This window comes from Schistocerca cancellata, chromosome 9, assembly GCF_023864275.1.
Source record: "Schistocerca cancellata isolate TAMUIC-IGC-003103 chromosome 9, iqSchCanc2.1, whole genome shotgun sequence".
Lineage (NCBI taxonomy): Eukaryota > Metazoa > Arthropoda > Insecta > Orthoptera > Acrididae > Schistocerca > Schistocerca cancellata.
Genome location: NC_064634.1, coordinates 13,295,838 through 13,312,791, shown reverse-complemented (window position 1 = coordinate 13,312,791; position 16,954 = coordinate 13,295,838). Strand labels below are relative to the sequence as shown.

Sequence of the window (16,954 nt, the reverse complement as noted above, 5' to 3'; positions counted from 1 at the left end):
GCTTTGGTAGTGACAATTTATGAACAGTGACCAAGAAAGCCAAGAGAGCCACAGAAATGGAAATACCTCAATGCATCACAACGAGACTGCCACACCAGAAGAACAAAGTGAATGACCGTTACAAAACATTTTCGTGCAAACATCAGTTCCACAGTGACGTCGCCTCTTCCCACAGGATGAACACAGCATTTACGAATAGACTATGTAACATTTGTAGGGCCTTATTGTAAAGTTCTTTTTGTAATGCCATTTAGTCTGAAGATAAGGTATTCCCTCGAAACATGTCGCTAAATAAATAAGTAATACAAAAGTTGACAAAGTTTGTGACTGGTAGCGGTAATTTAAACAAAACCTTTACATATTCAGGTTTTAGTTTAAATAGGCACAAGGTAATCCAGAAATCATACCTGATATGGTAAAAAATTTCAATATTGCTTATGTAAGAACTTCCTGATACAGGACTGAGAAGACCTGTGTGCAAATGATGTGGTGCTCAATGTTTATGCTTATTACAGTACTCGAGATTTAGTTCAATGTAGACCCAGCAGCAGACACATCACAGTACACGGACATACCACACTGAAGAATTAAAACAGTTATGTAAATACATTCACTATGAGTAAAATAAAATAGAAATAATACATGCAAATGATGCAGTGCTTGGAGTCTACAAAAGAACATGTCCACTCAAGAGCTTCTCGACAGAGTCAAAATAATTCGGTGCAATTCTGTCAGAGGTAACTTTAATGAGATCGGAGTGAACAAAGAATCTATATTGTGGAACATGTAGTTCGACATGTATTCGAGTACAAGTCGATTGTCGAGTAATGTAAGCGGCTGTATACGGACTTATCTGTACTAATATCGAACTATCTCGGTCGCCATTGTAGTGTTAACTGAACGAGTGCGCTAGAACACCAGCACGACATGATGTATATTTTCCATTTGTGGTATTTTATGTTTGACATACTGATGTACCTTGCTTCCTTTTGCTGTAGAACGTTGCTACATCACTATGTAACATCCATCTGCGCAAAGATCATGAACTTCTTTACTGCACTACAAGGTATGTTCTAATAGTTCAGTAATGTAAAAAAAAAATTTAAGTCAGATCATGCCATTATTAGCCACCCTGACATAGAATTTTCGTTTATTAAACTTTCAGATCTGATGATGACAGCACAGATGGGTCGAAACTGGTAAACAATAAAAAGATTTACAAGCGATCTGGCCATAGCCTATATTTCAGAATAATATTGTGTACTATTGCCGAATCATAACTTTGTCCTGGTTTGCCTGAGATACGCATCCAATATTATCAAAAGAAGTGAGATGTTTTGTGTTTTTGAACAACGGGTAAATATCCATAATTAGGCTATATAAATGTTTTAATGATTTTTTTAGGTAACATAGATTTCTGTTTCATTATTTAGACTAATTCAGATTTCTACTTCAATAATTTACGATGAATGTAGTAGTAACAATGAAATCACACAACTAAGAAGAAGTATTGCAAAATTTCTTTTGTAGTAAGGTCAAGTTTTCAGTTATTGAAGCAGTCATGAACAATACTTTGTACCAGGCTTTCAGTGGAATGTCAACACAGTCTTTGCTTTGCGACCTGCAAATTGTCAGTTGCATGCATATTCACTTGTCAGAGAGAGTACCCAAACTGTTTTCAGCTACCTTACCTGGTGTGGTAGAAGTTGGCTCTGCAGTGGTACAAGGCTCGCATGTTGTACATGTCGTTGGACATTGTGGGCATTCACTACTGTCAGATCCTGTATTAGGAGAAGTTGGCGGACACTCTGTCGTCGGACATTGTGAACAGTCAGTTGTAGAACCTGTGAAATAAGGAGATGATGAGCATGGTCTACACGTCTTGGTCTTTCTGGACACACAACAGAAACAGATGACAAACCTGTGTCAGACCCAGTCGTTGAGATGGATGGACATGTAGTTGGACATTCTGGGCATTCAGTAGCGTCAGTTGATGAACCTGTGTCAGGAGAAGTTGGCGGACACTCTGTCGTTGGACATTCTGGACATTCAGTAGCGTTAGATGGTGAACATGTGTTAGGAGAAGTTGGCGGACACTCTGTCGCTGGACATTGTGAACAGTCAGTTGTAGAACCTGTGAAATAAGGAGATGATGAGCATGGTCTACATGTCATTGGTCGTTCTGGACATACAATAGAGTCAGATGGCAAACCTGTGTCAGGCCAAGTCGTTGAGATGGATGGACATGTAGTTGGACATTCTGGACATTCAGTAGCGTCAGTTGGTGAACCTGTGTTAGGAGAAGTTGGCGGACATTCTGTCGTTGGACATTGTGAACAGTCAGTTGTAGAACCTGTGAAATAAGGGGATGATGAGCAAGGGGTACATTTCATTGGTCGTTCTAGACATGCAATAGAGTCAGATGGCAAACCTGTGTCAGGACAAGTCGTTGAGATGGATGGACATGTAGTTGGACATTCTGGACATTCAGTAGCGTCAGTTGGTAAACCTGTGTTAGGAGAAGTTGGCGGACATACTGTCGTCGGACATTGTGAGCAGTCAGTTGTAGAACCTGTGAAATAAGGGGATGATGAGCAAGGGGTACATTTCATTAGTCGTTCTGGACATGTAATAGAGTCAGATGGCAAACCTGTGTCAGGACAAGTCGATGGGCAGGTTGGACATATAGTTGGACATTCTGGACATTCAGTACACTCAGATGGTGATCCTGTATTAGGAGAAGTTGGCGGACATTCTGTCGTCGGACATTGTGAGCAGTCAGTTGTAGAACCTGTGAAATAAGGGGATGATGAGCATGGTCTACATGTCATTGGTCGTTCTGGACATGCAATAGAGTCAGATGGCAAACCTGTGTCAGGACAAGTCGATGGGCAGGTTGGACATATAGTTGGACATTCTGGACATTCAGTAGCGTCAGTTGGTAAACCTGTGTTAGGAGAAGTTGGCGGACATTCTGTCGTCGGACATTGTGAGCAGTCAGTTGTAGAACCTGTGAAATAAGGGGATGATGAGCAAGGGGTACATTTCATTGGTAGTTCTGGACATGCAATAGAGTCAGATGGCAAACCTGTGTCAGGACAAGTCGATGGGCAGGTTGGACATATAGTTGGACATTCTGGACATTCAGTAGCGTCAGTTGGTAAACCTGTGTTAGGAGAAGTTGGCGGACATTCTGTCGTCGGACATTGTGAGCAGTCAGTTGTAGAACCTGTGAAATAAGGGGATGATGAGCAAGGGGTACATTTCATTGGTCGTTCTGGACATGCAATAGAGTCAGATGGCAAACCTGTGTCAGGACAAGTCGATGGGCAGGTTGGACATATAGTTGGACATTCTGGACATTCAGTACACTCAGATGGTGATCCTGTATTAGGAGAAGTTGGCGGACACTCTGTCGTCGGACATTGTGAACAGTCAGTTGTAGAACCTGTGAAATAAGGGGATGATGAGCATGGTCTACTTGTCATTGGTCGTTCTGGACATACAATAGAGTCAGATGGCAAAACTGTGTCAGGCCAAGTCGTTGAGATGGATGGGCATGTAGTTGGACATTCTGGACATTCAGTACAGTTAGCTGGTGAACCTGTGTTAGGAGAAGTTAGCGGACACTCTGTCGTTGGACATTGTGAACAGTCAGTTGTAGAAGTTACTGGACACTCTGTCGTCATACATTGTGAACAGTCAGTAGTAGAACCTGTGAAATAAGTTGATGATGAGCATGGGCTACATGTCACTGGGCATTCTCGACATTCAGTAGAGTCAGCTGGCAAACCTGTGTCAGGATAAGTCGATGGGCTGGTTGGACATGTAATTGGACATTCTGGACAGTCAGTACACTCAGTTGGTGACCCAGTGTTAGGAGAAGTTAGCGGACACTCTGTCGTCGGAAATTGTGGGTAGTCTGCTGTAGTAGTTAATGGGCACTCTGTCGTCGGACATTGTGAGCAGTCAGTTGGAGAACCTGTGAAATAAGGAGCTGATGAGCATGGGCTACATGTCACTGGATGTTCTGGATATTCGGTAGTGTGGCGTGGCAAACCTCTGTCAGTACAAGTCGGTGGTCTAGTAGGACATGTAGCTGGACAGTCTGGACATTCAGTAGCATTAGTTGGTGAATCTGTGTTAGGAGAAGTAAGTGGACACCCTGATGTTGGACATTGTGAAGAGTCAGTTGTAGAAGTTATCAGACACTCTGTCGTCAGACATTGCGAACAGTCAGTTGTAGAAGCTAGTGAACACTCTGTCGTCAGACATAGTGAACAGTCAGTTGTAGAACCTATGAAATAAGAAGCTGATAACCATGGGCTATATGTCATTTGACTTTCTGGACATTTGATAGAGTCATGTGGCAAACCTGTGTGAGGACAAGTCGATGGGCAGGTTGAACACGTAGTTGGACATTCTGGACAATCAGTGGAGTCAGTTGCTGGATCTGTGTTCGGGGAAGTGGGCGGACACACTGTCACTGGACATTGTGAACAGTCCGTTGGAGAACCTGTTAACTGAGGAGTCGTCAGACAGCAGACGTGATGAAGACCTTGGGATAGAAGAAGAAGATAAAGTTGCAGATGATGACAAAGGAAATGCGATACTAATTGGTGAGATTGAAGAATCTATGAAGGAGATGAAAAAGGAAAGGCAATGTGAATTGATGAGATTCCTGCGGAACAGTTAAAGTCATTAGAGAGAGAAGGGAAAAAGGGAGTTGATTGAATTGTGCAAATCAAATATACACGACAGGAAAATGGCCAAAGGACTTCTGAATACCTATGGAAAAGAAAAAGAACAGCAAAAAGTGTGAGGAACATAGAACAGTGAGCCTGATATCGCATGCAGCCAATAGAAGGATATATCGGAAGCTAAATTGCGTAATAGGGGATGAACAATTTGGTTTCAGGCAAGGAGTGTGAACTAGAGATGCCATTTGGCTACTGAGAATGATAGGGGAGAGGTACATGGAGAACACAAGGAAGGTGTATGTTGTGTTCATTGATCCTGAAAAGACTTTTGACTGTGTCAGATGGAACAAACTGATGGAAATCCTAAGGAAACATGGAGTTGACTGGCGGGATAGACGGCTAATTAGAAATTTATATTTGAAACAGACGGCAAGAGTAAGAATAGGAGGTGTGATGAGCGAAGAAATAGAACTGGGAAGAGGTGTAAGACAAGGTTGTTGTTTATCACCAACACTGTTCAGTTTATATGTATCTGGAGGAAATTATTAGTGAAAGTTTTGATGGAAGGAGAGGAGCTTGCATAGGGGGTCGGAGGGTGGAGTGTGTAAGATTTGCAGATGGCATGGTTGTGATGGCAGAGAGTGCAAGAGAAATGGAACAAATGTTAGATGATCTAATCACAAAATTAGAATAATATGGAATGAAGATTGACAAGAAGAAAAGAAAAGTATGCTAATTGGAGGAAAGGGGAGAAAATGCCGTATGAAAATAGGGGGAGAGGAAATAGAGCAAGTGAATAACTTCAGTTACTTGGGAAGTGTAACAATGGGTAATATGTATTGCTCAACAGAAATTAGGAAAAGAACTGCAATGGCCAAAGAAGGATTCAAAAGGAAACAGAAATTACTTTGTGGACCACTAAACAAAGATCTGAGGAAACGACTTGCCAAATGTTACATCTGGAGCGTTGCACTATATGGTGTGGAGACCTGGACATTGAGGAAGGAAGATGAAAGACGACTGGAGGCACTAGAGATGTGGACATGAAGGATGGAAAAAGTGAAATGGGAAGACCGATTAAGGAATGAAGAAGTGTTAAGAAGAGTTGGAGAAGAAAGAAACGTGCTGAAAGTTATCAGAACGAGAAAACGGAACTGGACTGGACATTCTTTGAGGAGGGACTGTTTATTGAAGGAAGGAATAAAAGGAATGGTGGAGGGAAAAAGGGGAAGAGGAAAAAGAAGATATCAAAGGCTGGACAATATAAAAGGAGACAAATATTCAGAAATGAAGAGACTGGCTATGGAGAGACAAAAGTGGAAGAGGCTTAACCCACGACAAGACCTGCCGTAAGGTAGAATACCATACTACTAAATATTATTTTCTATTTTTTTGTCCTTTTCTTCGATCCAGACAGCAATTTTTCATTTGTTTGTCTCTAAACTGCTCTTCCTCTTCGTTGGAAGCTTAGAGACACTTAAGAACCAAACTCCCTGGTCGTCTTCCTCCTGCAGTTGTGGCAATACTTATAAACTTCAGGACCACATAGGGTTCGCTGTGCTCACGAGGTTGACTTTTACGAGATACCACAATATGTTGGGGATGTACGACTTTTGCGCCGCTAGTGAGTTCACTGTGCGTGGTTCAAAGCCATTCAAACTACAGTTAGTCGCACACTCGGGTATTATTGTAAATTTAGTCTGTTTACCAGTGTAGCTGACATGCACGTTTGTTCCTAGTTGGTTCTGGAACTTGAACGAAGCAACTGGATTCTTGTCACGTGCGTTAAGGGCCCTAGAGCGCTGGGATGCCCCGGCAGCTCTAAAGATAATGCGGAAAAGGAAGTGGCTCTTTCTTTGCTTCACTGCTGACTGCGAAATAAATGATTTATTACATTAAGGTAGTTGTTTGCAGTGCTTTTCTTACAGTTTTGGTTGTAACTGTAATGTATACATAGAAGTGATTTTTCAGTTTTTACATCAAAAGCACTTTATAATTAACGCAAATTTTATACTACAAATGTTTCATTTGCTTACACGTCTTATTTCTTAAAATAATTCTCCCGCATCTGTTGTATTGAGAATACTTGCGGGTTCAGTACAGACAATAAAAGCATTTTGTGTTCGTCTTCTACTTCTTGCCACTCGCGTAATTTCCTTTGCTGTGCACTTGAATTAAGCATCTTCATTAACAGGACATCCTCATCTTCTGTCTGCCTTTCTTTGTAACGAAACTACACGAGATACGGTTATTTTTTTCGTCTTCGAATGCATGTTCAATTTGTTCTTGTTCTGTCATGCCGGCAATGATCTGGAGAAACAGCTCCTGATCGAAAAAAATAGTGTCCCCCCCCACCAAAAAAAACAAGGAAACACACCGACAAGCTTTAGGGACATGTTTCTTACACCAAAACAAGACAAAAATGTCGAGTAAACATGGGATCTAAAATGCATACCTAAAGAGCTATGAGCAATTGTTCATCTTCGATACTATAAAATACATCTCTTCTACTTAATCTCCTTGTTTTCCATGTTTTTGGAGGAGATAGTAGCAATCAAAACAAGAGAAAAGGTCTAGTAAACAGGAACTCTAAAATGCGTACCTTACAGGCTACGAGCACTTGTTCAGCAGAAAGTATGCATTTTAGACACTATTTTTACTAGATTTTTTTCTTGGTTTGCTCCATACTACCTCCTTACAAAAATGTGGAAAGCAAAGTCCTTGCAGTTGAAGAGATCTTTTTCATTGAATAGAAGATGAACAAGTGCTCATAGCTCTTAAAGTGTGCATTTTAGAGTTCATGTTCAGTAGACTTTTTTTTTCTTGTTTGAGTGTGAGAAACCTGTCTGTAAGGCTTGTCCGTGTTTTTCTTGGGATGCCTTGTATATTCACACTTCCTTACGGAAAACTCTGATCCTGAGTTTACGGCGCAGTTCACGACCAAAAGACCCCTGAGATGCTTCCTCCTGTTCTGTGGCGAACAGTGAATGGGTTACATACCAAGGCAGAGGAGGACAATCATTGTTTGGAATGAGAGACAGATTTGCAGAGCGTTTTCTTAAACAAGCAAAATCCCCATATTCACTAAAACGAAGAAAATAAAATAAAATGTTTTTGAAACGCCCAGATCTTTTTTGTCTCCCAGTCAGGGGCTCGCATTGTTAGCCAATAAACAGACTGTAATTATACTTAGAAAAAGTTTTTTTTGTACGAATATACACTTTTTTAAATGGAACATTGTCTACGGACATTAAGAAACTAATAGTAGGGTAAATTAGAGTGTCGGTGTTTGTTGCAGGATTGCGAGTCATTTACGAGGTATCATACTGTGGAAGGCTTGTACAATACCTGTGGTAGTACTGACGAGTAACGAGACAACTGACCACCACAGACTGTGTTCAGAATGACCACCCGCAGCGCCAACACACGCTTCCAGTGTGGTACAGAGTGACTGCCGCAGTCGTGCTAATATTTCGGCGCAGATGTCCGAGCATGCTTAATAATACGTCGTAGGATATCATCGGGTGCAGTTGGTATGTCCTTGTAGACAGCATCTCCCAGCTTTCCCCAGACAAAAATGTCCTGGGAATGGGCCGGCCGAGGTTAAGATCCTTTGCGCGGAGTCCAATGATTTGGAAACAATTCGTGAAGACAAGCTGTAGCACTTGGTGCACTGTGTGCTGGACAGCCATCATGTTGGTACCACAGGTTCCTCCTAGTTTACAAACGAACGTCTCCGTGGAATACGGTCTGTTATGTGGCTGCGATATTTGTGCGCGTTCAGCGTTCCGTCTACGAAGAACGGGCGAATGAGCTGATGGTTCACTAACCCAAACTACTCGTTTATACTCCAAGGATGGTGACGTTCCACCTGACGCCGACTACGAGGATTGTCAAGAGACCACCAGTGTATTTCTCGGCTGTTTACCTGACCACCATTGACAAACGTCCTCTCATCACTAAACAAGATACACTCCTGGAAATTGAAATAAGAACACCGTGAATTCATTATCCCAGGAAGGGGAAACTTTGACACATTCCTGGGGTCAGATACATCACATGATCACACTGACAGAACCACAGGCAAATAGACACAGGCAACAGAGCATGCACAATGTCGGCACTAGTACAGTGTATATCCACCTTTCGCAGCAATGCAGGCTGCTATTCTCCCATGGAGACGATCGTAGAGATGCTGGATGTAGTCCTGTGGAACGGCTTGCCATGCCATTTCCACCTGGCGCCTCAGTTGGACCAGCGTTCGTGCTGGACGTGCAGACCGCGTGAGACGACGCTTCATCCAGTCCCAAACATGCTCAATGGGGGACAGATCCGGAGATCTTGCTGGCCAGGGTAGTTGACTTACACCTTCTAGAGCACGTTGGGTGGCACGGGATACATGCGGACGTGCATTGTCCTGTTGGAACAGCAAGTTCCCTTGCCGGTCTAGGAATGGTAGAACGATGGGTTCGATGATGGTTTGTGGATGTACCGTGCACTATTCAGTGTCCCCTCGACGATCACCAGTGGTGTACGGCCAGTGTAGGAGATCGCTCCCCACACCATGATGCCGGGTGTTGGCCCTGTGTGCCTCGGTCGTATGCAGTCCTGATTGTGGCGCTCACCTGCACGGCGCCAAACACGCATACAACCATCATTGGCACCAAGGCAGAAGCGACTCTCATCGCTGAAGACGACACGTCTCCATTCGTCCCTCCATTCACGCCTGTCGCGACACCACTGGAGGCGGGCTGCACGATGTTGGGGCGTGAGCGGAAGACGGCCTAACGGTGTGCGGGACCGTAGCCCAGCTTCGTGGAGACGGTTGCGAATGGTCCTCGCCGATACCCCAGGAGCAACAGTGTCCCTAATTTGCTGGGAAGTGGCGGTGCGGTCCCCTACGGCACTGCGTAGGATCCTACGGTCTTGGCGTACATCCGTGCGTCGCTGCGGTCCGGTCCCAGGTCGACGGGCACGTGCACCTTCCGCCGACCACTGGCGACAACATCGATGTACTGTGGAGACCTCACGCCCCACGTGTTGAGCAATTCGGCGGTACGTCCACCCGGCCTCCCGCATGCCCACTATACGCCCTCGCTCAAAGTCCGTCAACTGCACATACGGTTCACGTCCACGCTGTCGCGGCATGCTACCAGTGTTAAAGACTGCGATGGAGCTCCGTATGCCACGGCAAACTGGCTGACACTGACGGCGGCGGTGCACAAATGCTGCGCAGCTAGCGCCATTCGACGGCCAACACCGCGGTTCCTGGTGTGTCCGCTGTGCCGTGCGTGTGATCATTGCTTGTACAGCCCTCTCGCAGTGTCCGGAGCAAGTATGGTGGGTCTGACACACCGGTGTCAATGTGTTCTTTTTTCCATTTCCAGGAGAGTACATTATACCTCTGGTGTATCCTGTCTTTATGCTCACGTACAGAAGTTAACACGATTCTCCTAATCGTTTGCATGCAGTTCTTGATGATCAGAGATGTGATGTGGATGGAACGTGTGTCAACGGGGAATGCGTAGGGCACTTGCCTGACTCTTGCCACTTCTTTGTGCGACTGCGCGGTAGCTACCGTGCGGATTAACTGCAACAGCAGCAAAAAACGTTTATTACCCCTTCTTCTGTCGTCACTCGTTCCCTTCTGTTACGCTTTTTATGTGTTACGGTATTGCTTTCACGCAACTGGTTGAGGAAGTTGATAAATAATTGTCGAGATGATTCGCGTCTATTTGGATACGTTGACGCATACACTGCCCAGCAACGAACTGCGTTCCTCCTGCACCCTCTGTAGACCGTGAACATGTCGGCTTCTTCTGCCTTCGTGAATTCCATCGTCCACTCACAACTTACTGCTTGGACTGTCACACGCCGAGAGACTAAGAAGTCGCAACGGACTCAGGGAACAGACAAGCACACTGTAAGCAAACACAATAGCATCGTAGCTAGCAGCTACGCAAGTTGAGTGGCAAAAACAATCGTCAGTGTGGAATCGGTTGAGAATACGATATCTCGAAAACGACTTACAATAGAATTCTGCAACAAACACCACTGACATTCAAATTCACCGTATTTTGAGCTCGCTACCGTCAATACGCATTGTTACATTTAAAAAATGGTTCAAATGGCTCTGAGCACTATGGGACTTAACATCTATGGTCATCAGTCCCCTAGAACTTAGAACTACTTAAACCTAACTAACCTAAGGACATCACACAACACCCAGCCATCACGAGGCAGAGAAAATCCCTGACCCCGCCGGGAATCGAACCCGGGAACCCGGGCGTGGAAAGCGAGAACGCTACCGCACGACCACGAGATGCGGGCTGTTACATTTAAAAAGGTGTATGCCTGCACAAAAATAAGCTTTCTAAGAATTATTACAATCTGTTTATTGGCTAAAAGTGCGAGCCCCTGAGTACCTGTCCATTCTGTGAAAAGAGCACATCGTAGCTGTTTCCATTTCCACAATATTTGCGGTGCAAGTTTTAGGTGATTCACCCTGCGTAAAACTACCGTAATCTTGAAATATGTCTACATGTATTACTGGATCTGTGTATGCGTACTGAACTGGGGACCTAGAAACGACGGAGAGGTAACGCTCCGCCGTAGCCCTCAGTGGTTCCCCCCCCCCCCCCCCCCCCTCCCCGGAACGTTTGCGTGATAGAGTAATTATGGTGTATGCCTACGTGGAGATAGTGTTCGCGCAACAACCGCCGACGTAGTGTAACTGAGGCGGAACAAGGGGAACCAGCCCGCAATTCGCCGAGGAAGATGGGAAACCGCCTTAAAAACCATCCAGAGGCTGGCCGGCACACCGGACCTCGACACTAATCCGCCGAGAGGATTCGTGCCGGGGACCGGCACGCCTTCCTGCTCCGGAATCAGGGCATCAGACCGCGCGGCTAGCCGGGAGGGATTATTAGTGGATCTACTATACCCCCTATGTTAAATAGAAGTGAATTCTTTTACTGATGAAACTTTCTGCATCATTGAATACTGTTGGGTACTACAGGAGCTATTTACGCAGATAAATATCTTTCTGTTTTCTCAAAATAACTGTCTCTTGACTGAAGGACACCGGCAAGGCGAGTACAAAAGAATTGAAACTACCCGTCGCTGCGAGTAAACACCAAATCCGGCACAAAACGGAGAAAGACAACTGTAAGAACCAGCCTGACATCGGACGTATTTGTAGGAGGAAACGACGATCTTCTCGAGCAAGAGGGATGTGTACCGCTATCCTGCAAACACTCCATCATTCTCACAATCACCAGATGAGTTTGGATGACTCCTGGATTACCGTACAAGATGCAACAGTAGGACACTTATTTCTACATGACGTCTGTTCAGCCCTTTGAGTCCTCATTTGTTGACAACAATTCGAATGAGCTAGAAAAGACGCCGCAGAGGCGTTCTGAATAAGGTAGAGCAACAACGGAAGTGAGCAATGGGAAATCTGGAATGAAGGTCGTATATTTCCGAGGCAAAGTTCAGCAAGTGTGTTGCCCACCCCGAACACGGGGGGTGGGGGGAGTGGAGGGGGGGGGGGGGACAGCATATGCATGGAAGGAGATTAGGATTTAACGGCCAGTCGACGACAAGAGCACTAGAGACAAACTCAGGTTCGGGAAGGAAATCAGCCGCTTCTGGGATTTGCCTTCAGTGACTGATATAATTCTATTGAACTCACCGCTATTTTCTTAAAACACAGATCGATTGCGACAATCTATATATTCCAAACTGAGGATTTCAGATGTAAACGTTTTGTTTGCCGTCACCTGAATTCTACGAAATGAAAATTGGTTCTGATGGAACATAGCCGGCCGGTGTGGCCGAGCGGTTCTAGGTGCTTCAGTCTGGAACCGCGCGACCGCTACGGTCGCAGGTTCGAATCCTGCCTCGGGCATGGATGTGTGTGATGTCCTTAGGTTAGTTAGGTTTAAGTAGTTCTAAGTTCTAGGGGACTGATGACCACAGATGTTAAGTCCCATAGTGCTCAGAGCCATTTGAACCATTTCATTAGGTTAGGTAGGTTTAAGTAGTTGTAAGTTCTAGGGGACTGATGACCTCAGGAGTTAGTGCTCAGAGCCATTTGAACCATTCTTTTGCAACACCATATTATTCCCTACTCTTTTGACTTCAAAACCCAATTTTCCAACATAATCTCCGTTCAATGCGGCGACCTGACGCCATCTTTATGGGAGGGCTTGCATGCCCACACGGTACGACTCTACTTGTCGACGTCTGGCTGCATCAGTAACCTACCCATAACCATGCTTCCCGTGGAGTGCGTCCTTCATTGGCCCAACAGACGGGGTTGAAAGATGTGAGAGCTGGGATGTAAGATGGATGAGGAAGAACACTAGAAGGAAGTTTTGTGAGCTCCTCTCTGGTGCACAACTTGTGTGATGTCTAGCGTCGCCATGGAGAAAGAGAAATTTCTGTGTATTTTCGTGGCGACGAACACGCTGAAGTCTTATCTCCAGTTTTCTGAGGGTAGCACAGTACAGGGACTCTCCTGGGTAGAGTCCCTGTTCGTTGATCGCTGTACCATGAGGGCGGAACAAAACAGAGTAACACCTTCAGAGTCCCATAAGATCGTCGCCATGACTTAATCGGCTCACTTCGGAGGAGAGGCTGTGTGGCGCCAAGCCGTGGACTGCCATTTTGTTTCCGATTCGAAGCGATGAACTCGTGTTTCATCGCATGCGGTGATCAGAGGCGCCTCCGCCATCGACTCACTATGCCGATAACTCTGCCCAGACCAAGTTCAGTTTGAGTTTTGTAGCCCTCGTTTGACCATTGCTCAGACTTCCGTATGGAAGACACAGTGACGATGATCGCTGGTGTAGAGAAAGAGCTGAAAGACTGAAAGAAAATAATTCGCCAGGCCTGGGTAGAGTCCCTGTTCGTTTTTACAAACAGTGCTCTACAGCGTTGGCCCCTTACTTAACTTGCTTTTATCTCTCGCCCAGCGCAAAGTCCCAAGCGACTGGAAAAAAGAGCCAAGTGACTCCTGTATATATGAAGGGCAAAAGAACAGACCCGCAACATTACAGACCAATATCTAACATCGGTTTGCTGTAGAATCTTTGAACATAGTCTTAGTTCGAACATAATAAATTTCCTTAAGAGGCGAAAGCTTCTAACTAGAAATCAGCACGGTGTTAGAAAATATCGCACGTGCTAAACTCAGCTTGCCCTTTTCTCACATGAGAACCTGCAAACCATGGATGAAGGCAACAGGCAGATTCGATATTGCTAGATTTCCGAAAAGCATTTGACACGGTGCCACTCTAACGGCTGTTAACAAAGTTACAAGCACACGTAATAGGTTTTCATGTATGTGAGTAACTAGGGTATCGTCACGAGTGTATCAAGCAACTGTTATAGGGCAGCTGTTATAGTCTACACATGTAAATGATTTGGAGGACAAGGTGAGTAACAGTCTGCAATTGTTTGCCGCTGATGCTTTCGTGTATGGGAAGGTGTCGTCTTTGAGTAACTATTGGAGGAAGCAAGATTACTGAGACAAAATTTCTAGTTGGTGTGACGAATGACAGCTAGCCCAAAATGTAGAAAAATGTAAATTAATGCAGATGAGTTTGAAAAACGAACCCATAATGTTCGAATACAGTATTATTAATTTTTTGTTTCATACAGTCAGGTCGGTTAAATGTTTAGGCGCAACGTTGCAAAGCAATATGAAATGGAATGAGCATGTAAGGATTGGAGTAGGGAAGGCGACTGGTCGAATTCGGTTTATTAGGAGAATTATAAGGCAAGTGTCACCTGAAAAGGAGGCTGCGTACAAGACACTAGTGCGACCCATTGTTGAGTACTGTTTGAGCGTTTGGGATCCACACCAGGTCAGATTAAATGAAGGCATCGAAACAATAGAGGTGGGCTGCTGGATTTGTTACCGGTAGGTTCTGTAAGAGTATTGTCATATCGCTGACTTGATTGTGGAGTATCTTTGCGGGCAGCGCGTTTGCAGATTCGAGCACGGGACACAGAGATGTTATGCTGTGCTGTCAGTAGCTCTACATGTAAAAGGCATTGTTACGGAGGTTCAAGTGTTGATTCAAGTGCTGTTGCAGTAAAGTAATGAGATATGGAGGCGAATTCAGTGAAAAGGGCGGCAAAGAAGTAATTAAATATGAGCAGTGCCGACGATAACGTACTTGTGTGTCCGCTCGTCGCGTGTCGTACCCCCTACAGCATCAATCATCCACGCCGTGTTCGGTCTCCCAGATGAACTAATGTGAATCAGTAATACTATTTACCACAAAAAAGAGCATTTAGGTGCCAGTGAGCGTGAGAACGTGCGTTCGGTCATCGCGTTCCGCATCAGCAACAATCATCCGCGCCACGACGGTTACGCGCACGCTCGCACAAGTGAGAACTGAAAATTTAACTTTATGAACAGTGTTATATTATTACTAGTGTCAAGGAGGGCTGTTACAAAAAATCTGTGTATGCGTGACGAGCGTAAGAACTTTCGTGCGATCATTCGGCTTCCGCATAATCAACAATCACCCGCGTCGCGTCGGTTAGGCGTACGCTCGTCCGAGTGATATTGTGGACAGATAGTCATCAAGAACTTGTGACTTAGAATGTAAACAGTGCAACCTGCGATTTTGTTATCGTCTCAGAATATAGTTGTTCATACCAGACATAGGAGAGTGTTGTGTTTAATGTTGAGTGGCTCCCCTAAATGCGTTTGTATATTTAGATACATAATTTCAGGCAAGTCAGCAGCAGTGTGGAGCAGAACAATATGACCGCCGCGGGAGTATCAGGCACGTGGTGTGGACAGGGCACACGGTCAAGAAACGAGAGCATTAGTACCCCCGGACGTGTTAAATGGCTACGTGCATTCAGGACCTTCAATTTTAGGATAAGTAGTGGCGTATAGTTAGGAGACTAAACTGTTTGTGTATAAACAGTCACTGTTAATTTGGATTGTTGAGTGACATAACGCGAGCTGTAGGATGTGTACGCCAAAGAACTTGGTGACACAGCAAATACACTCGTCCGATTAGTGACAGTGCAAAGAACTTTTGGTACGAAGTAAACATACTTCATACTTATGACGACGCTAGCGGTACCTATGTGCGAAAGTGAAAACATTTTGGCAGCCATCACCGTATACAACGTGAGCGGCGCCTAGGAACGACTCTGCAAACATAATCACGCTTTGCACAGAGGGTGCAGTGCTCACAGCGGCACGGCGTCAATTGAGTCGGCGCTACGCAACAGCCGCGACCACGGAGCCGGAAGACAACGCAAAGTAAGTCGCGCATCACAACGTTATCTGACGCAACTGAAGCAACGAGAGTAATTAACTGACAGTGCAGATTGCATTCTATAATTACGTAATTACAAACAGTGACAGTTAAAATTCTTTTGTATCACTAAGGTATGGGACATTACTTACTTTGACAGTCATATACTAAAGCAAATGTCACTGCCAGACCCTGATTAATTAGTTGCCTAATTTTTAACAACAGTTAATACAACTGCAGAACTGTATTTACTCTAGCTTATATTTCATTCTTTTTCTTCTGTTACGTGATCTTGTATGTTATGTGTACTTCTGATCGCGAATTACAGCGTTCAATGCACACGGCGTCGTAGTTTGGTTGTGGTTATTGCCGTCAAGTCTGTGCTACGAGTGTTATTGTGATTTGTTTATTTCCTCGTTGTGTGATTATTGGCGGTTCAATATGGCAAATAATTATGTTGGTGCAACTGCAGTAGACAGGGAAGTGAAAACAGGCCTGTTAGGTGAAAGTAATCAGGTGGAGACGAAAACAAAAGCACGTAGTAGAGAAATGTCAAAGGATTCTGGTATAGGGGACAATAGTTTATCAACAGAGTTGGGAAGTCCAAATGCAGTGTCGCCACCAATCATGGAGACGCCAAAACGAGATGAGTGTAGATTTAGGTCTGACCTGTCTATCGTCGACTGTTCAAAACATTATTACATGATAATAACAATTAAAGGAAGATATTATACGATCGGTAGAGCATGAGAACAAACAATTAAAGGACGATATTAGACTATCACTAAAATGGTTCTGAGCACTATGGGACTTAACATCTGTAGTCATCAGTCCCCTAGAACTTAGAACTACTTAAACCTAACTAACCTAAGGACATGACACACATCCATGCCAGAGGCAGGATTCGAACCTACGACCGTAGCAGTCGCGTGGTTCCGGACTGCACGCCTAGAACCGCTA

The 16,954-nt window shown here is 44.7% G+C and overlaps 1 protein-coding gene across 25 annotated transcripts in view; it reads right to left on the bottom strand.

Moving 5' to 3' along the window:
- LOC126101588 (mucin-3A-like) overlaps nt 1-16,954 on the bottom strand; it is a 400,051-nt gene that overhangs the window by 160,894 nt on the left and 222,203 nt on the right. For 2 of the 25 annotated variants that reach the window (XM_049912260.1, XM_049912267.1), the window contains 4 exons: nt 2,432-2,572; nt 2,213-2,353; nt 1,922-2,134; nt 1,692-1,844 (listed from right to left, as the gene is read on the bottom strand). The exons of 1 other annotated variant lie outside the window; for it this stretch is intronic. In XM_049912260.1, coding sequence (XP_049768217.1) covers nt 1,692-1,844; nt 1,922-2,134; nt 2,213-2,353; nt 2,432-2,572 — 648 coding nt within the window. Of the gene's footprint in view, nt 1-1,691; nt 1,845-1,921; nt 2,135-2,212; nt 2,354-2,431; nt 2,573-2,650; nt 2,792-2,869; nt 3,011-3,088; nt 3,230-3,307; nt 3,449-16,954 lie in introns of all 25 variants that reach the window. 22 more of the 25 variants (XM_049912245.1, XM_049912250.1, XM_049912247.1 and 19 more) reach the window with 22 other exon arrangements.